Raw genomic sequence first — 17,933 nt, 5'->3', positions numbered from 1 at the left:
CAGCTATTTCAATATTTTATCTCAAAAAGAAGATGTTTCTTTCACGAGCAAATAAACTTTGCATAAAATGCTCTTTTGTTTAACGGTAATATGTGGCCTTGCGATTGGAATTTTTGGCAAAGGAAACTGAATGGCACCGCCAATCTCCATAACCTCCGATAACTTTTGGGAAGAGAAAATCCCCTACCTTTTCAACGAGGAGTATCGGGATGCAACTTGGTTCGTGTATTGCGCCATACACTGAAAACATGGATAGGATCCACGGAAAACTGTGTTCGCCAGAAACTACGCAGTTGGTACCGGTTGGTACTCCTCCATCAGTTTGGCATGCGACTAGTTCGGCAATAAATCGCCGTGTCTCACTTTCGCAATCGAGATGCATCCCAAACTATTTATTTTTATCTCTAGGCACTCGCCAAACGACTCGTATGGGTTACGAGGTACTAAAGAAAATAAGGAGAACTGAATAAAATAATACTCATCCCTTTCGTGTGTTCAGACTGTGCTAAAATCAAGAAAAGCCAAGGCCTCGTTATCATGTCTGGGGAAAACCTTTTTTTTTCTTTTTTGTTTTCAATGCTACAAGGTCGTCGGTTATTGTCACTGGGCTTTCTCTCTTCGGGGAACCCAACGGCTTTCACTTATATAATACAAAATCTCTCTCCCTCCCTCATTAGATGGTGATTCCCTATACACCTAGACTTATAGCTACTATAGGCTACTATTGGGAAACGTCTTTATGGTCCCCTTCTCTATTGCACCTTTTGTCTGTTTTTTCGACCCATTCCCCTCTCATCACATGTCCTTGCAAATCATTTCAAGTTCTTCCAATAAAAGAAACCAGGAAAAAAAAAACAGTTGAATAAAGTCACAGAAACAAAAAAGAGAAAGTTGTCTGTAGGCTAAAGAAATCGATAAAACGATCAACTTTATGGCATTAGCTGTCATTTGTCCAGTTGCGACTTTTACATATCGGCTCACATTTGTCATCTTAGTATTCAATAGACCATAGTTTGATAGATATCATACCAATGAAATAAGAAGTCGTAATTGCTGATCAGTGGACATTTCTAAATCTCTCTAGCGTCTATCTCTATCTCTAGCGTCCCGGATGGATGAAGCGTTGGGCAGCTCTGTCGGTAAGAACTGTCTTGTCCTATTACTTATTACGCAGAGTGTCATTAAAAATGTAATGCCGCAGTAAATAACGTAATAGGATTGTAAAAGACAACTACTGGAAACTACTAAGAAAATGTAGAGTCAGTCTCACGAGCGAAGCAGACCACGTGAGACCAATACGAGGGGAATCGTTTGTTTCAAATGCCCTTCAAAGGCCTTGTTGGCGTACATACACGTACACGGTACTAGATAAGCATTGCAATCGATGGAAAACAGATCGCCATATCAATGCGGAAGTCAACGATAGGTCGCGGAAAAATAAACAGTCTATAGGTTATTTTTTTCCCATGATGATGGATTGTGTGTCTGATCCTGATGCACCCTATACTCGATTCCAAAATTTTCTTAAAAGAACCAATCTACAAAATTTCGTGCGCCGTGAATAGTTTGCATCACGAAACGAAGGGTCACTCATCCCGCCTGAAGGGTTTTGTCAGGATGCGTATCAAGGACGGGGTTTCCAAAGGTTATACACACCCTGTAGACCTTGAATTAAATAGACAACACGAGGAAGATGTTGTTTTTCTACCTGGGCGTAAATGTATGCTGCAATATTCCAAGACCTGATACTAGGCATACGAATATATAACGCGCTCCTTTCATCACTAGCTGATGAAAACCGATTATCCGGGATAAGAGGGATGGACTGGTGCGTGCTCGGGACGTTTTTATCATCACACCGGCGTGAATGCGCAGTAAATGGTGTTATGGCGAAGCACGGACTGAAACCGAAAGGTATTTAGTTGAAATTGTTTGCTCACCGGACCATGGGAATACATGGAGACTTTGTATTTTTCACTCCTTTCAATCGTAACAATCTTTAAAATTTTATGCGCCAAACGATCTCACATCTCAAATGCCTAAAACGTGAAACAGCTGACTCTCGTCGGGAGGGTGAAATGATAGCATACGTAATATGACGCTTGTGATTATAACCCGGGACCACGCTAGAGGCTGTTTTTGTTACAAATGCGTAGGGTAGTACATACCCCGTCATACTCGCCCTTTTTATTGACATGACTCGTACTGTACCCGCTCGTAAACTGCGTGGCAGTGGCACGCACAAACCGAAAAGGGAAAAGAGTCGCCATGCAGCACCTGCATGTGCTTCTCTACGGCGTCAGTTCCAGCCGCCAGACTGTCTGGCGTCAACTTAGATAGCGAGAGTCATTCGGCCTTTGCAGTCGTGCTGATGTTACCCGGTCAGTAGCAACGTAAATCCCGAGTATACACAATGCGGAAGTGACTGCAAAGCCGCGCAGGATCATCTCTTTACATTATCCCCCATCAAATAGATTTCTTCCGTTGTAATTGTTTGGCACCATTTTGACACAACTCGTTCACCCTTGAAAAATGAACATTGAGGTAAGTCTTGTTGGGAAAAAATTGGGTGTTGGCTAAACGATGGCAACATCAAGCGCAAGGAAAAAACGAAAAAAAAATATGTTGTCGAAATTCTGTTCGCCGTCTCATCTCATCGGTTTGAGGATTTTTCTGTTCATTTGTCAGGCCAACAGAAGCGCAAGAGGCGAGAGGAAAGAGTCGCGGATTGGCAATGGCGATAGCGTCGTTCCAATCCTGTGCACAAGAAGAGGCGACAGGAAAGAGTCCCGTGTGGGTAATGGAGGATGCAACATCTTGGATAAGATCCCGCCAGTCCTCAGTGCGAAAAGAAGTGACAGGAAGGAATCCCGGACGCTGAATGGCGCGACGCATATCGCGGACAACATCTCTCCGGCCGACAGCTCTCGTAAGTAAACGCAAATACTAGTTCATGACAGCTGTGCACAAAATTTCCAAAAACATTTCGCTGCATGCGATAAGAACAAGATTTAAAAATATAACTGAAATCTTCAAGTAGTGCATGCCGGAGTTGGTGACACAGATATTTCCAAGTTTCTGCTTGACTTACTTTTTCTTAAAAATATTGATCTGATTTGAATACCTTGAGATTATTTGAAGAGAAAAAATGTACTACCTTTTCTGTCCCTTATGCTATACTCGAACGTCTATAAACTCCCATATGCCCCTCTATTTTTTTAAGTTTTTTCCGCTTTTCTTCAAAGTATTCTTTTGAGCACGGAATGGTATTGTTTTTGTTGACCGTAGTCCGTGGATGCCTTCCGTGATTTCAATCGGCCAAGGCGTAGTATAGTATCTAGTACATGTGGGACACTATCAAAGAAGAAAGTGCGACCCGATGATCAAGCTGGCCGACGAAGTTTTGGGCAGACACAAGCAACTTGAGAGCCGAGTAGATGGTTTTATGAAGAAAGCTCGACCAACCCAAAGTCGAATCGGATTGCCATTGCCTATCTATATAGTCTTGGTGGTGGTTGCAAAGTACGTATACATACAATCCAACCGGCTCTACTCACAACTCTGCTGGGCAACAGCAATCATCCGGCCTCCAAATGGAACACGAATTTCACCATATACACACATCATCGGGTTGTTACCGGTCGATGTCGTTCGCCTATAGTGCGTTATATCAAACATAACTTTGCATTCCGTAATATTACCTAGTAACTTGACACGGCGATAGCATACACGCCGAGTGACTTGGCAACACGCCCTCAAACGTAGCCGGAATGGCGAAATTCATCCGGTGGTCGGGCGATCGCGAGTAAATAGACGCGCGGTTGCGATGAGCGTAGATGATACGCTTTGATGGTACGGTCGTTCACCGAAAGGAAAAACAAAAAAATAAAACAAAATAAGACGATGACTTGCAAAAGTCTGTCGGATACAACGATGGAATAGCGTGCCGATCAGCGCGGTCTTCCTTCCATCCTGTCACCAGCTCTCCCCCATCACACGCGCTCATCGTCGTCAATTCGGCACTATTCGACCGTGACCGCGATGTCAATTGGCCAGCCACCGAAGTCATGATCACGAGTTTGCTCTTTCAATATTTATTGGGTTCCCCTCTACGTGTGTATCTCTTTGATTTAAGGAGGGGGCTTTTATTCCTTTTAATCGCCGCTATTGATTGGTAGCGTCCGCTAGGGATGAAAGAACTTTCGTCCAAAGTCGAAATCTCGGCTGGACGCTCGCGTTCAATGTCAAAGTACTCAACATGTCAACAGATGTTAAAACTCTGTGATTTCATTCTTGTTTTCCATAAAGGTCTGATGTTGGGAATTCGCGAGAGAGCCGCTTCGCGTCAGATCCAGCACATGGCCTTGGTCACAGCCAACGGAAGTAAACCCATCACAGAGTCCATCGCCGTTGTAAGTTCTTATTCTTTATTATTCTGCTTTTTATGCACTCCTTCCGTTGCGCCATTAGTCTTGGCGTTTTTCTCATTCACGGTGGCGAGTGTTTAGCCGCCCAAAATAGACCCGAATATGAACGCTACACACGGAAGTTATATGTATATATGTACTTGTTGGCTTCTGGGGAGATTGACCAAACAATTCGAAATGTTTGCGCAACTTCAACATCATCAAAAGCGAGACACGTTATAAGCTCTTAAACGGGCACTCACATCGGTTGTTAAGTAATAAAATGAGTGAAGTTTTCTCCACTTTGCGATGCTCTTATAAACATTTTTTGAACAAGAATATTTAGGGAGATTTGAATATACCACAACCGGTCAGCACAAAGATAATTTGAAGTGAAAATAACACGAATTCACGCCAACGTATCGAAATAACATTAGAATTCCCATATTCAAAATCTGAATGTTTATCGAACACGCGAATGTTTGAAACAAACATACATTCAATAAACTACGGTAAGGTGCGAAAAATGGGCGGGGTAAAAGCTAGCTAGCCGGCAACTATAATTTATTTTTGCTTCTTTCAAATTAAAATAGATATATTAAGTAACCAATAATCAGATCGAGTATGAATCCATTTTTAGCCGTAAAAAAAATTTTCTGAATGTTGTTTTAATGGTAAAATAGCGTGCGGTGTGCGACACTTGGTGACGAAATAGCGCGTGAATGATTCCAACTGTAATATCGGCTTTCATAGATTTTTTATAGACTCTGCGGTAAAACCTCGCGCTCTTTGATGGGCAGGGTTGACGGGTCTGAACCTCATTTGACCGCTAAACGACCGCACACGCCTCTTAACATTCGCTGAAATGCCCAGCTGTAACATTTCAGCATCGATCCACTAGAAAGGGTTCACTCTACGAGAGAGACGGACGTGTCGGTCCAGCCGAGTGTGACGTCTTTCTCCAGGACTTGATCGCACCTATATGGAAAGAATGTCATCGATCTGTGACCACAAGATTCCTAGTACACATGACGTCTACCTGGAATAGCGCAATGATGAAAATTCATGTTCGTCATGTTTCGGCCTCTGCTGACGTTCCTCCTGACGTCGACAAGATCCTATAATAATTCTGTGGGCGAATTGCGAGGTGGTTCTTCACGTCTGAAGGCGCGAGAGAAAGCTCTATACAAAAATAGCCAGAGAGAGAGATGCAGTCCTGAATGGGTTGATTGTTGTCGGACATGTCGGCGTTGATGAATTGTCGCTGAGCACGCGAGACAGCTGTCAGTATACTGCCACGTCCAGGATAACGCGGAATAACGTGTCCGTGCGTATACACACAACTGCACACCCTGTGACTCGGTCGACCGGATGGATATTCGCCCAACTTTATTTTCTACTTGACTGCCGTCGGAGTAGACGGGCTCGGCTCTCTATGTCTCTCCTTCTTATTTTGAATTTACCCTTGTCTTATACCTATGCATATATACTCTGCAAGTCTACGTGCACTCATTATAAGAAAGGACTTGACACCAAATCGATTATACACAAAGGTTGTTGGTCTTGTTGTTCGATTTAACCCATAAATTGAAGGTCGGTGACAACAACGTAGAAAATGATGAAAATAAATAAAAGTATTCGAATATTGATTGGTTTTTTAGGCATTGAGACGAATCGTTTTCGGTGAGTGTCCGGCGCCAATCAAGACCGAATATTTTATGAGAGGGCCAGGTGAAAAGTCGAATAAAAGCAAACATGCGAATTAAAGTTGTTAAACACAATTTTTTCGATACCTCAGGACTAGTTTTTCGGGAAGCGGAGCGGGATCTTGGTTACGCTTTGAGGGTGAGTCACGCAGCTGGACTGCCGATCACCAATTCCTTAATGATGGCCATACAAACACATATCTTGCGTATTCTGTTATTTGATGTCAGACCAGTCAGGGTATACCAACCCGAGTAAGTTTTATCTGTTTACACAATCTTAAGCAATGATGGCGTTATTTTAACATTGATTTGGAATATGCGCAGTCCTCTGAAACCGTCTTTCTCAATGCAACAAGAAGCACTCTGTACGGCAATCACCGATATCATTTGGAAAGCGGGCGGGAGCCAATACGGAGTACTCTGCTTGCCACATCCTACTCACACTCACGTCGAGGAATCCGATCTTTTCAACGCAGACGGTAGGTCTCATTTAGCAATGCTCTTAATTGTGGTTGGATAGAATATGCTCGGATGAAATCTTTTTTATTTCGCTTTCTATACGCAGGTGTAACGGAAAAAGTAAGTACTGCAATGTCGTAATAGTAATCTAGAAATTCTTTGGAAATGAATGAATGGTTTGTTTCTCAATTGATGTGCCAGCTAAACCTACTTGAGTGCCACAACCGAGAAGAACTTCAATATTTTGTAAGACGCAATCTGTTCTTGGTAATCTCTTTTTATTTCGTTTTTAATTTGATTTAACCCAGCCTCATTAAATGTCGACTTTTTCTAGTTTCAACAAGACCCCGGACCCGCTTTGATACTTCTAATTTACAGTGCCGTCCTGTCAAGAAGAATAGAAATGCAAGTGGCGTTTCACAGTTCAAAACATGATTAAATTCGGTAATCGAATTCTATCCTTTTCACTTTCAGGATCGCAGAAGATATGGGGGCGCGCTGGATAAGCGCGACGAATTCCTTTCACACAAGTCTTGTGAATTATTCTGGCGAAATTAGTTTTAGCGTGATTAACCTGTTCTTGGGAGGCAGAGCTTCTCCGTACCTGTACAATGGAACGCATTACCATGAAGATAAAGACAACGCTGTAAATTTTCAAATTCAATTATTCAAATGTGTGTCCCGCTATAGGTTATATAAGCTTCGTGTTTTTTCCCTTTCTTCGAGATCAAAAGAATCGTGTTCTCCTATTAATGAAATTCCTAGCTATACTGTAATAAGAACCGGTACCTTTGGTGCTGTCTAAGGCCGTTTGAAACAGAAACGATTGAACCCCGATTATGCAACACAGAAACGCCCCACGCCAGTAACTAGTTGTTATCGTCAAACCAAATTAGTGGCAGCGAGATTTTGCTTTTAAGTCCTCATTCACAGATGACACACATCCTTGACCTTATTTGATTGTTTGTCATGATTAAAAGATGATCGCCGAGCCTGGAATTCATTTGCGATCGCCCATCGGACTACTGATTTGGATGCGCAACGAAGAGAAAACAGCCTCGTACAAATTAGGCTCGCGATTAAAAACGCCAATCTACCCCATTTGGCTGATCGTCGCGTCAGAGCAGAGTGGGGTGCTATTTAGCGACGATCGAGATCTACTTCGAGACTACCGTTCAGAAATAAGGTGGCGGAAAAAATATTTCAAATGAATACATTGACCCTTAAAAGTTATTGTTCATCGACATCCACAGGTTCCAGTTACACTATTACACAAGTACGCAAAACCAATTGACTCCTGCTGTGCTTCTTATCCGAACGAGGATGCTACTCGAGGTACCGGAAGAAGAAGTCTCACTTCCCATGTTAGACAAAGTGATCAGAACCAAGTATTTAAAAAAAGTTAGACGACCTAGATTATAAATTGAAATTATGTAACGCAATAATTTTCTGTTGGCAGGTGGAGTGGAGCGCGTGTTACTTGGAATGGCCTAACGCCCTTTTTTTAAAAAAATAAAGATGCCTATATTATTCTTATAGACTTTTGTATGACGCCATTAAATCACCAAAGAAAATATTTATGAAAGTCGCTCCAGAAAATACACGCGCCATCGTGGTAGCATTTTAATCGAGATGCACTGGTTTGTTGTTGCTCAATTTCACGTTCACGTTCCAAGATTATTCGTTTTTTGAACGCCGGCAACGAGCGCGAGTCCTCTGTTGGCGTGATTACATAACAATGCAAGGGGTTTTTGGTATTTCCAATGTAGCCGCCTCGCGACCCAACAATGAACAAACAATATCGTCTACCATTCAGTTACAGTTTTTGTCGTCACGAGGAGTATCGGATCGAGCAGTCAAAGTCTTTGTCGTTATTGTGTCACTGTTTTGGATGTCATACATTTCGAGCAGGATCGAGACCCAAATTTCTGGGCTCCTGGCCTTGACTCATCGTTCATCAAACAATGCCGATACCTGTCGTATTGGGTAGCTGTTGGTTACGGGGGCAACTACGCGTTTCGAGCAGAACGAGAACTACTCATTCCGTCGATTTAGACGCAATGTTTTTCAGCAATCAACAACAGGGTGAATGGGGTAGACAAGGAGGCGGGATTTGAAATATAGCTGTGGGCCAGACTGGCCCGCTGTGTAGACTTTGAATTCTATATTTAGCCAACGAGCTGTGTGTATAACAGGGAAGACTTCTACGCCACGCACCTGCAAAATGATCGAAAAGCGTGAAACGTTACAGGTTAGCAGTTATCCGACGACGGCGAATAATCCGCAAAATTCGCATTCGCCCAGTAGGATTAGAAGTTGGCAGGTGATGGCCACGGGCTGCACAACAATTACCCGCCATTACCATGAAATGGAGTGAATGAAAAGTCTCAAACACGCTGGGTGTGGTAGTATAACAGTTCCGTCTAAATTTAGCATCGTTACGCACACTCAACAAAAGGACTTGTGCACTTTCAAGGGCGTTTTTTACAGCTCACGCGCCGGCTTTGAAGAAAAAGGAAAGAAAGCACTTGACACGAACGTGTTTCCTTTCAGACTTTTTGAAGTTCAATCACAGCTGGCGCAATATGGTCCCGAAATTGAATTTAAAAGTTCCCGGCGACATCGATAAACTCCGCTTTTCTTTTCTCCTTTGGTATATGCGTTGGCACGGGTAAGAAGGGGAGAGTAAACGGGTTCGCTGGACACGCTACGATATTGCCTGTGCGACACTCAAATATTTGATTCTCTTATACCTATACCGGCGTGTGGACCTAGACCTACTTCTAATAGCCCACATTTGTTTTGTTGTCGACGACTTGGCTCAATCAGATCTGATCATCATGAGTACAGTTGCCATTTTGCTTACATTTTTATTCGGATATTATACCAGCGAGGGTCGCGTGCTATCGATTGACAGTGTAGGTCCATGAGGTCCAGACCAGACACAAGACATGCTGGCTAAGGCTAAGTAGGTTGTCGGAAAATCGCGCAATTCTTTGGCAGTGGACAGCAAAGGTTGTTTGTCCACTCTTAGCAGCGGGCCGGCCGCTCCTGAGAAACAAACAAAAAATGTCTAACGTTCTTTTTGTATTGTTACAGAAAGTTTTGGGAGTTGACTGGCGATTCGTCAGACCTTAACCCCTCCCTACAATATCACGAAGGAAAGTGGTTTTTATAGGATATCGGAAACTTGTTTTCATATTTCACCATCCCCCCCCCCAAAAAAAAAGTTCAGTTCTACACGACAGGCTTATTCGTATAACAGAGAAACTATTCCTATATGCGCGTACAAGGAGGGCGGCAAATCGACAGCGCTGAAAGTTACAATATAGCGTTTCAGTTGGTGTACTATAGACACAGCAGCAATGGTTCTTCGTGTCACAGTTATATATTTGACCCAGATTCAGAGCAGCAATGTGTCTATTTGTCTAACACTGTAAAGGCCTGAAAAAAAAACTCCATCAAATCGATGTACGCCCATCCTTCCGCTAACTCTGAAAGCCCAATCTGATACGGTATTTTGATATATGCGCGTCAGGTACCTTCTAAAATTTTACTTTCAATCGTTCGGTTCTTGGTTGTTTCCTTAAAAGTTTCGGGCGACAAGAAGTATGTTTTCTGACCCATTTTTTTTACCCAAGTCCAATCCGAGTTTAATTGATTTCCTATACACATGTGGAAAAATATAACCTTGGAAGCGGACAAGAACCAACGGTGCGGGACTAGCTTTAGCTTTACACACATTTATAACCGTGCTGGACAAGGGTGGGTAACAATGCTCGAAATTGATAGTGTTTGTTTCCACGTCGATTATAGTTTAAAGTGTACCTACGCATCATAATTCCGTGACTTGGCGCAGTGAGAGAAGTCAACGATTCAAAACTAACTGCTATTTTTCAACGAAAAAGCGTCGGAACGATGCGATTCGTTCCTAATTCGCTGTGCGCATGTAGGTTATCAGATTCATAGAGAATTTTTTTTTCTACTGACGTGGGAACTGTTGTATACGTTCCTGACGTATGACGTATGCCTACCATTCGCATGTCAAAACTGATGAATAAATAGAGAGAACTATAAGAAACTCAATCGATCATTCTCTCTATAGATTACAGACTACACTATGTTTAAATCTAAAATTAAACAAGCGCTAATATACGAATAATACAGTAGACTGGGCCTTAATCACCGGCCATGGTACGAGACGTATATCCTGGAATGATCTCGGATATGAGTGTGATGAATTTGAATGGCTCCCACCCATCATATCGTATCTCCAAATAGGGTATTAACGTACAACTTCCTACTCGCGTGCCGTTTGTTATTTGCCCTATTCATCAAATTTGGGAGCATTCATACGGTAATTGATCTTGTTGCGCCGCTTCTTATTTCTTGCTCGCTGTTCCACTTTATTCGACTTTATTGTTAAGATCTCTCAGTTAAGATTCGTACGAATATGCAGACAATGTGATGCCCCAGCTAGATTTCTCTGGCACGTTATTATTATTCACATCGCTTGGCTGCTCAAATGGCCTACATGATACAAAAAAATGTAGCGACGTTTTCATGTCAAGTCAGTCGTGACATTATGGGAGCAGACAAACGTTGCCGCCTCATTATGAATAAAATATGATATAAGAAAGAATACATCAGAGCTGAGACACTGTGAAACGTATAAAAGAAGAGGTGGTATAGGCGACTGTATCGAGTCAGCCGATAAAGTTAGCTCACGAGTGCCGTCAACTTCCCCCTCTTTTCCAATTGCTAGATTGCGTGATTTTTCATTTCCATCCTTTTATTTTAAATTCTTTAACCTACACCGCTTTGATTTTCTCTGTCAAATGCCGCGCCTACGAGCCCAATAGTCCGACACTTTTGACTTTTACCTGTAATTATGGGCATTGCTCTCGGAGCTATCGTTTGATGGCAAAACGTTTGCTTGTACAAAATAGAATAGACCCTACACATTTCCCCCGTATAAACTTTAAGACCTTTTTTTCTATTCGAATGGCTAACACACCGTCCTCCACGGCTATTGTGTCGTCGCTGTCTATTCTTTGACGTCCCCATATATCTATCTGCCAGAGAAGTGTACCGGTATAGGTCAAGCGTTGCGTATGCGAGTACACTCGGTGAACAACAGTCGAGCGTGGCGGTCTGCCGACAGCGCAATGCTCCCTTCGTGCTCACTTGCTTTCTCGATAAGTCGATAACTGGTACTATATAGGCCTGCATCGTGGGTTGTATACGACTGCATCGGTAAGAAATTGTGTCAGTCGTGTTCGTCCAACCAACCGGGTTAGTCTATTCCGTGCCCCTTGTACACAACCGCCCTCTCCCCCCAACACCCACATTGGTAGAAAAAAAGGCCATCGTTCAGCAATGACTCGATATCCGGGTCGAAGTACGGGAATTGGTGCTGATAGACCACCTTTACCTAACGTGCTACCAGTGCCCGCTACTCTCGGAACACCCATTACGGAGGCCACAGCAATCGTAAGGATGTGCTTTCTGTTAATTTATTCCTCCCCTACTTTTTTTTTAAATTCTATTCGGTTGTGATTCCGCCGTTCTGTTTGTTGGCCGCTAGTTTCCATCAGGCCCCAAAGGGTTTGACCGGCAGTTAAAGCGAATTTGTTTGTCTGTTGTCGCGTTCTGTTGCGATGTTGTCCTATATTTAATCGATTCCGTTAGTTTCTCGATCGCCTGCTGCATACTTACTTTTCCTCTTATGGGGGCCTTTTCTCCGACAAGCGCCACTTTCGTCTTCCACCCAATCGATTACGCCTCGCAACGCCCCAACAAAATCCGGATGAATAAAAGTGGAAAGAAATCACAGAGGAAAAAAACTCGGCCAGCAAAGAGCAAACAAATGCTCACTCGCATGCGGAGAAGTTGACAACTGGACATAATAGATGAACATAAAAGAAGTGTGACTGACGACTTAGTTTTGGCAGATGGAATAATGAATCACTGTCCCCAGTGTTCCGTAGGAAGTGGACTCTGGTGGATGGCGTCAACCATTCAATAGTTTACTATAGTCGTATTAGTCTTCGTGTTATTTGAACTCACTCAAACTAACGAAAAAAAGAATGTGATAAGTAAGCCTTCCGAAGAACACTTCTTGTCGAGAATTTAACATATGGCCGATATGGATTTGTTTATATCATTCCGATTCGCTCTTGATTCAGACGATATTATCAAAAGATGCATGCAAGTTTTCGAGGAGAGGTTAGAGACGGTTTGAGGTTAATGAGAGCCGTCATACAGCAGTCTTAAACTCAAAAAAGATTCAAAGAAATAAAACCACCGATTGCGTGTCTAGAATATTTTTAAAGAAAGTTGAGTTTAGATGACGAAATAATGCCAATTGAAAATCCTATGTCCGAAACCTAACGCAAACAAGCCAAAGAGATATTCGATGGCGCACATAAAAAGTTGTGAGGTACAAAACAAGCCTGATCTGCAGTCGTTCGATAAATGAGATTTTTAGTGATCTCTTACTGAGAAAAAAACCAAAAGAGATAACAGCTGCATTCAACCGCCTAGCTAAGGAATAAACATAGCCTACTCCGTGACTACGTAACGATTTATAATCAACGCCACCAAAAATTGTCAAAAAGGAAGAATAGAGATCAATTTTGTCCTACCTTTATTCCTGTGAAATACAGCCAGGTATCTGCAGTTGCTCCATCCATCCGCTGAAGAGTTTAATTACACCAGACAGAGGGTAAAAAAGGGTGTCCTCGTGAATACACCCACATTCACATGGGCGTACACGAGGGCATTTCAAGAAAAGGGAAAAAGAGAGATCCGTAACTCGATTGGCATCGGTATTTCCAATGCAATGGTATGCCCCTTTATCTAAATAAAACAAGAAAAATGGGTTACGAAAAAATATTGACATAGAAACAACAAAGCAGGAAACATTTAAAATAAGACACTGGGTAAACCTTAGTTGTTAATAAATGGGAGAATTAATGGTTTACATGCAAAACACTGCATTGATGCAGTTAATGCAGCATTAAAATATCTATTAGTCAATGTCAATAAAAGTAAAGGATGAAATCATACCCAAGCGATGATCCTGAGATTGTTGCTAATGACAAGGTAAACCTGCACAAGACAAACTTGCATTTGTGTGGTTATGATGGCTGGCACTGGCCTCAAATCTGCAAAAAAGAGAAAAAAAAAGGTTACATGGATAACAAACTGATGCCATGCATCGAAAGCAGGGCAATTAGTTGATAGATGTTAGTCAGGACCTAACATTTCACAAATTTGCTTATCTCCCACACTCATTCTATTTGTATTCTTTGTTTTATTTACCCGCTAAACAGCATGGAGTACGGCAGTTATTAAAAAACAAATAAATCTATAACAATATAAATCTTGAACTTAAGAGTCTGACTTTTTCGAAATTTTAACTAAATGAGAGCAGCAGACGACACTTGTCCAATTTTGTTCTAATCAGCATGCTTACGATACGATATCGATAGAAAATTAGAAATTATAAAAAATCAAACTCCCCCATCAAAATCCAAACCGCTCAAAAACGATAAGGGAATAATTTTTCGTTGAAATCTAATACATATCTGTTTGCTATATAATTCCCAGTAGAGGAAAACATATTATCCTAAATAATCGGGATTATTTTTATATCAAATTGTTCGTTAACACAAATTTGATTAAGCCCACTCTGGGGTCTGGGCGGACAAGATCCAAATAAAAATTTGCATGAAACCAGCAGAAAGACCGAAAACCCGCCTTAATAACACCCCCCAGGACCCTCATCTTGGAAGCCAAGAGGGAATAAAATAATATATAGGGCTAGTGCGTACGTTTTTATAGAAAGTCAGGAATGAATTTTGGGAAATCGATAAGCTACCGCGTAGTTACCAATGATGACGGCAATTCTTTTAAGATTGCATGAGATGCCAAGACTGATTGCCATCACTAGCGACTCTGACAAAGAATGAAAACTATAGCGAATCCAATGCAACTTATTACGGTAGTTTTTCAACATAAGGCCAAAGTAGTGCAGGCTTTATTCCCCACTGCCGCTGACAGGTAAAAAAAAAATAACAGGAATAAGGTTGAGCAATATGATTGATACAAGCATGGCTTCCAAGACCTTGTTTGCCTTTTCCTATATACCCATGAACAACGCAATTCCGTAACGCTTCCGTGCTGCTTTAGACATCCGCTCCTTTCCCTATATGCGCCCTACATATTGTACGTTAGAGAATTGTGAAAGCGGAATAGCTTATATAAATGAAATCGGTTTACAACTCTGATATCTCATTTACTAATGCATAAATGTCGTTGAGTTTGATCACTTTTTCCGTTAATTAATGAATAAAATTGAACGTTGCCCTTTCGTTACATGTACGTTCGCGCAATGACAGGCCCTGAGACAGATCGTCTTTGGCCAATGTCCGTGTTTGGTGCGCTCGGAATTCTTCTCACGTGGCCCGGGCATGGTCTTCCGCGAAGCAGAACAGCAGCTTGCCTACGGACTAACGTTCATCGGCGGCGATATGACTCCCCTGGCTCGATCCGTCCTAATGATAGTTCAAGCGCAGGTCCTGAGAACGCTACTCTTTGAAACGGATCCGAACAAAACCTTAAAATCACGGTACATAATTTGGTATAATTTAGTAGTTGATCGATATATAGTCACCGCACTTTATGGCGTAACGAATTCCATGCCTTTTATGCTCGGAATGCTATGCGTGAATATTTGAAACAAACTGTTACAGATATCGAGCAGCTGCTATCGAATCGGATAAACAATAACGGTCAGTTTCATATGGCGGAACTGCCGAAACTTTGTCAGTTCAATTGCACTACGACGTACACAGTAGATAAATGTACAACACTCCTTTCTGCTCTTGTCTAGCTTGCCCTTCTCATCAGTCCGTGTAGTATTATATTCGACGGAAACACACGACAGCAATACATTACTCGAATTATAACTATTGGCCAATCAGACGTGTGCATCTAGCCCACCTGGAGTCGAGTACACGCAAAGTATAAAGGTAAAGGTAGAGCCAAAGGTCAATAGAAAACAGAACTTGCGGTTCCGACTGATCGATCGGCTACAAAACTTGGACGTGCGGACGATTTCTTTTGACAGTTTCTTCTTTTCATTGAAACAAGGTTACCAATCGCAAGACAATCGATTTCCAATGCAATGACTCAGTTCTTTTTCTTACCGAAATAGTAATTCACCTTGACACATATCGGGGCACGTCTTATAGGTCATATTCATGTAGGATTAATGAGGCCTAAGACTTTCCGGTGGCCTCTAAAATTCTAAAATCACGTGCCTTGAAGAGTAGTATTACACGCTCCATGTTGACTTCTAAAACGATTTATTATATGCCGTGAAACTGTTTTCTGATAACTTGTTTTTCAATTTGCAATTAACAGAAGAGATCCTTTAGAGCCGACGAGAACGATACAGAAAGAAGCTCTTGTGGCAGCTCTAGCCGACATCATCTGGCGGGCCGGAAGTGGACAAGGCGTACTCTGTTTACCAAGCAAATCTGGTGTATATCTCCCAGAGTCTCCCCAGTTCAATCAAGACGGAGTGACTGAAAAAGTATTCACGCACGCTATCTAACATTCATACGCATATGTTGACCAACTTTACTTTTTTTTTTTCCAATTTACTTTATATAGTTGCAGCTGGTACCTTTCGGAAAGTGGGATGAACTCGTAACCGTGCTACGCCGATATATTTACATAGTATACATTACCTTAAACACGATGGCATAACTTTTATTTGTATTAGCAAGGTGAAATCAACTTCTCCTCTTTCTTTCCAACAGTTCCAAGAAGAACCTGGCCCGGCTGTCCTTCTTTTACTGTACAGCGCCGTTTTATCCAGAGGCTTGGATCGGTAATACCCGAAAATTATAAGAAGTCAATCATTACCAATTTCCTAGTAATGTACCGTAAAATGTTGATGCAAATTACTTCTTTCTTTCAAGAGTGAACGAAGACCTGATGGGACGAGCGGCGAATTATAGCGGACTGACAAACAGAAGCCATCTGGTGAGTTTTAAGGGTAGCATTTCTAACAGTGTGATATGCTTGCTCATGACCGGAAGAGCTAGTCAGTATTTGCATAACGGTGTCCAATACCGAGGAGATGAAGATAATGCGGTAATAAAATGAATGATAAGTTAACAACAACATTTATACCTTAAACCTTATTTTATACTGAAGGCTGTTGCGGAAACGGGAGTGTTAATTCGGTCACCACTCGGCCTCCTCTTATGGATGGGCAACGAGGAAAAGACACAAGCTGCTAATCTTGGATCCCGATTAAAAACACCAATCTTTCCTGTTTGGCTGGTGATCTGTTGCGACCAAACTGGCCTTTTATTTTGCTTAGACCGTGCTCTGATGAGGGATTACCGAAACGAGTACAAGTACGTAATCTAAAAATTTACGCGTCAAAAGTTAAACCCAAAGGACACTGTCCTCACTGTCACCCTCATTTCTGTTTGAAGCTTCCAGTTGCATTACTTCACCAGTTCTCATTACCAGACAAGTGAAACCATTTTGAACATAAGCACCCGCGGATTTGAAGAAACGGATGCAGAATTGCCTCTCAGCACGCTTGACAAAATCATCAGAACCAAGTAAGCCTTCGAGTTAGTCAAATCAAAAAAGCCCCGCGATTCACTTCGCCATCTTCAGTCTCGATGAAACAACACCTGTTATATTCACTCGCTATCGATCCTGATTCATTTTCCTATTTCGGCCGCAGGTGGAGCGGAGCGCGCGTCAACTGGAACGGAATTGCGCCATTCTTATGAGACAACATTCTATACGAAGAAAATCCTTCCCCCCTCCTATTTCCCCACTCCCCCACAAATTCCCCCAATAAACGGAGACGCAATTTGAATGTGTTGGGGGTGCACAAGAAACACCATTACGTGCACCTTTTTTATACGACGGAGAGCCTATTCACCACAAAGAATTTGAAGGCGTCAATGAAGGGATTACACCACGACTCGTCGTCGGAGCAATCAATGGAGGCGGCGGGGGAAACGCGGTGTCTGGTCCTCTTCACATGCACGTCACTTGTATATTAGGAACTTGTCTAGTAGCTCGGAGTGGTATTGTAACACCACGAACAATGGTGTCAAAAGAAAAGGAATCAAAGAGACAATATCGACCGCTTGTCGACAAGCCTGTAGCCTTGTTTATACAACGTAGTCCAGATTTGGTCTTGGTCGGTTTGAAATTATGTCCCATTGTGTACTTAACTTAACAATAAAGTGGCTGCACAGTTTTGTCAGAAAAGTGTCCATCCTGCTTATTGTTGATTCCTGATTTCATGCAAAAA

General features: G+C 42.2%; 2 protein-coding genes across 3 annotated transcripts; both read left to right on the top strand.

The window, feature by feature from the left end:
• The first annotated feature begins 1,277 nt into the window (after positions 1 to 1,277).
• Positions 1,278 to 8,454, top strand: LOC124312110 (inactive ubiquitin carboxyl-terminal hydrolase MINDY-4B-like). 2 transcript variants are annotated; one of them, XM_046776584.1, is made up of 13 exons: positions 1,278 to 2,544; positions 2,689 to 2,929; positions 4,309 to 4,412; positions 6,068 to 6,137; positions 6,205 to 6,364; positions 6,437 to 6,591; positions 6,678 to 6,691; positions 6,773 to 6,838; positions 6,906 to 6,976; positions 7,046 to 7,217; positions 7,552 to 7,757; positions 7,825 to 7,959; positions 8,031 to 8,453. In XM_046776584.1, the coding sequence occupies exons 1-13, from the start codon at positions 2,533 to 2,535 to the stop codon at positions 8,077 to 8,079; spliced, it is 1,455 nt and encodes a 484-aa protein (XP_046632540.1). In that variant the 5' UTR covers positions 1,278 to 2,532; the 3' UTR covers positions 8,080 to 8,453. The 2 variants fall into 2 exon arrangements, with proteins under 2 accessions (XP_046632540.1, XP_046632539.1); XM_046776583.1 differs by lacking the exon at positions 1,278 to 2,544 and having other exon boundaries at positions 2,553 to 2,929; positions 8,031 to 8,454.
• A 3,285-nt stretch (positions 8,455 to 11,739) lies between these two features.
• Positions 11,740 to 17,181, top strand: LOC124312142 (inactive ubiquitin carboxyl-terminal hydrolase MINDY-4B-like). Its single transcript, XM_046776633.1, has 7 exons — positions 11,740 to 12,064; positions 14,977 to 15,206; positions 16,004 to 16,175; positions 16,256 to 16,321; positions 16,405 to 16,475; positions 16,567 to 16,741; positions 16,805 to 17,181. The coding sequence occupies exons 1-7, from the start codon at positions 11,951 to 11,953 to the stop codon at positions 17,021 to 17,023; spliced, it is 1,047 nt and encodes a 348-aa protein (XP_046632589.1). The 5' UTR covers positions 11,740 to 11,950; the 3' UTR covers positions 17,024 to 17,181.
• The last annotated feature ends 752 nt before the right edge of the window (positions 17,182 to 17,933 follow it).

This window comes from Daphnia pulicaria, chromosome 8 (assembly GCF_021234035.1).
Source record: "Daphnia pulicaria isolate SC F1-1A chromosome 8, SC_F0-13Bv2, whole genome shotgun sequence".
Taxonomy (NCBI): Eukaryota; Metazoa; Arthropoda; class Branchiopoda; order Diplostraca; family Daphniidae; genus Daphnia; species Daphnia pulicaria.
This window is presented reverse-complemented; position numbering and strand designations above follow the sequence as displayed.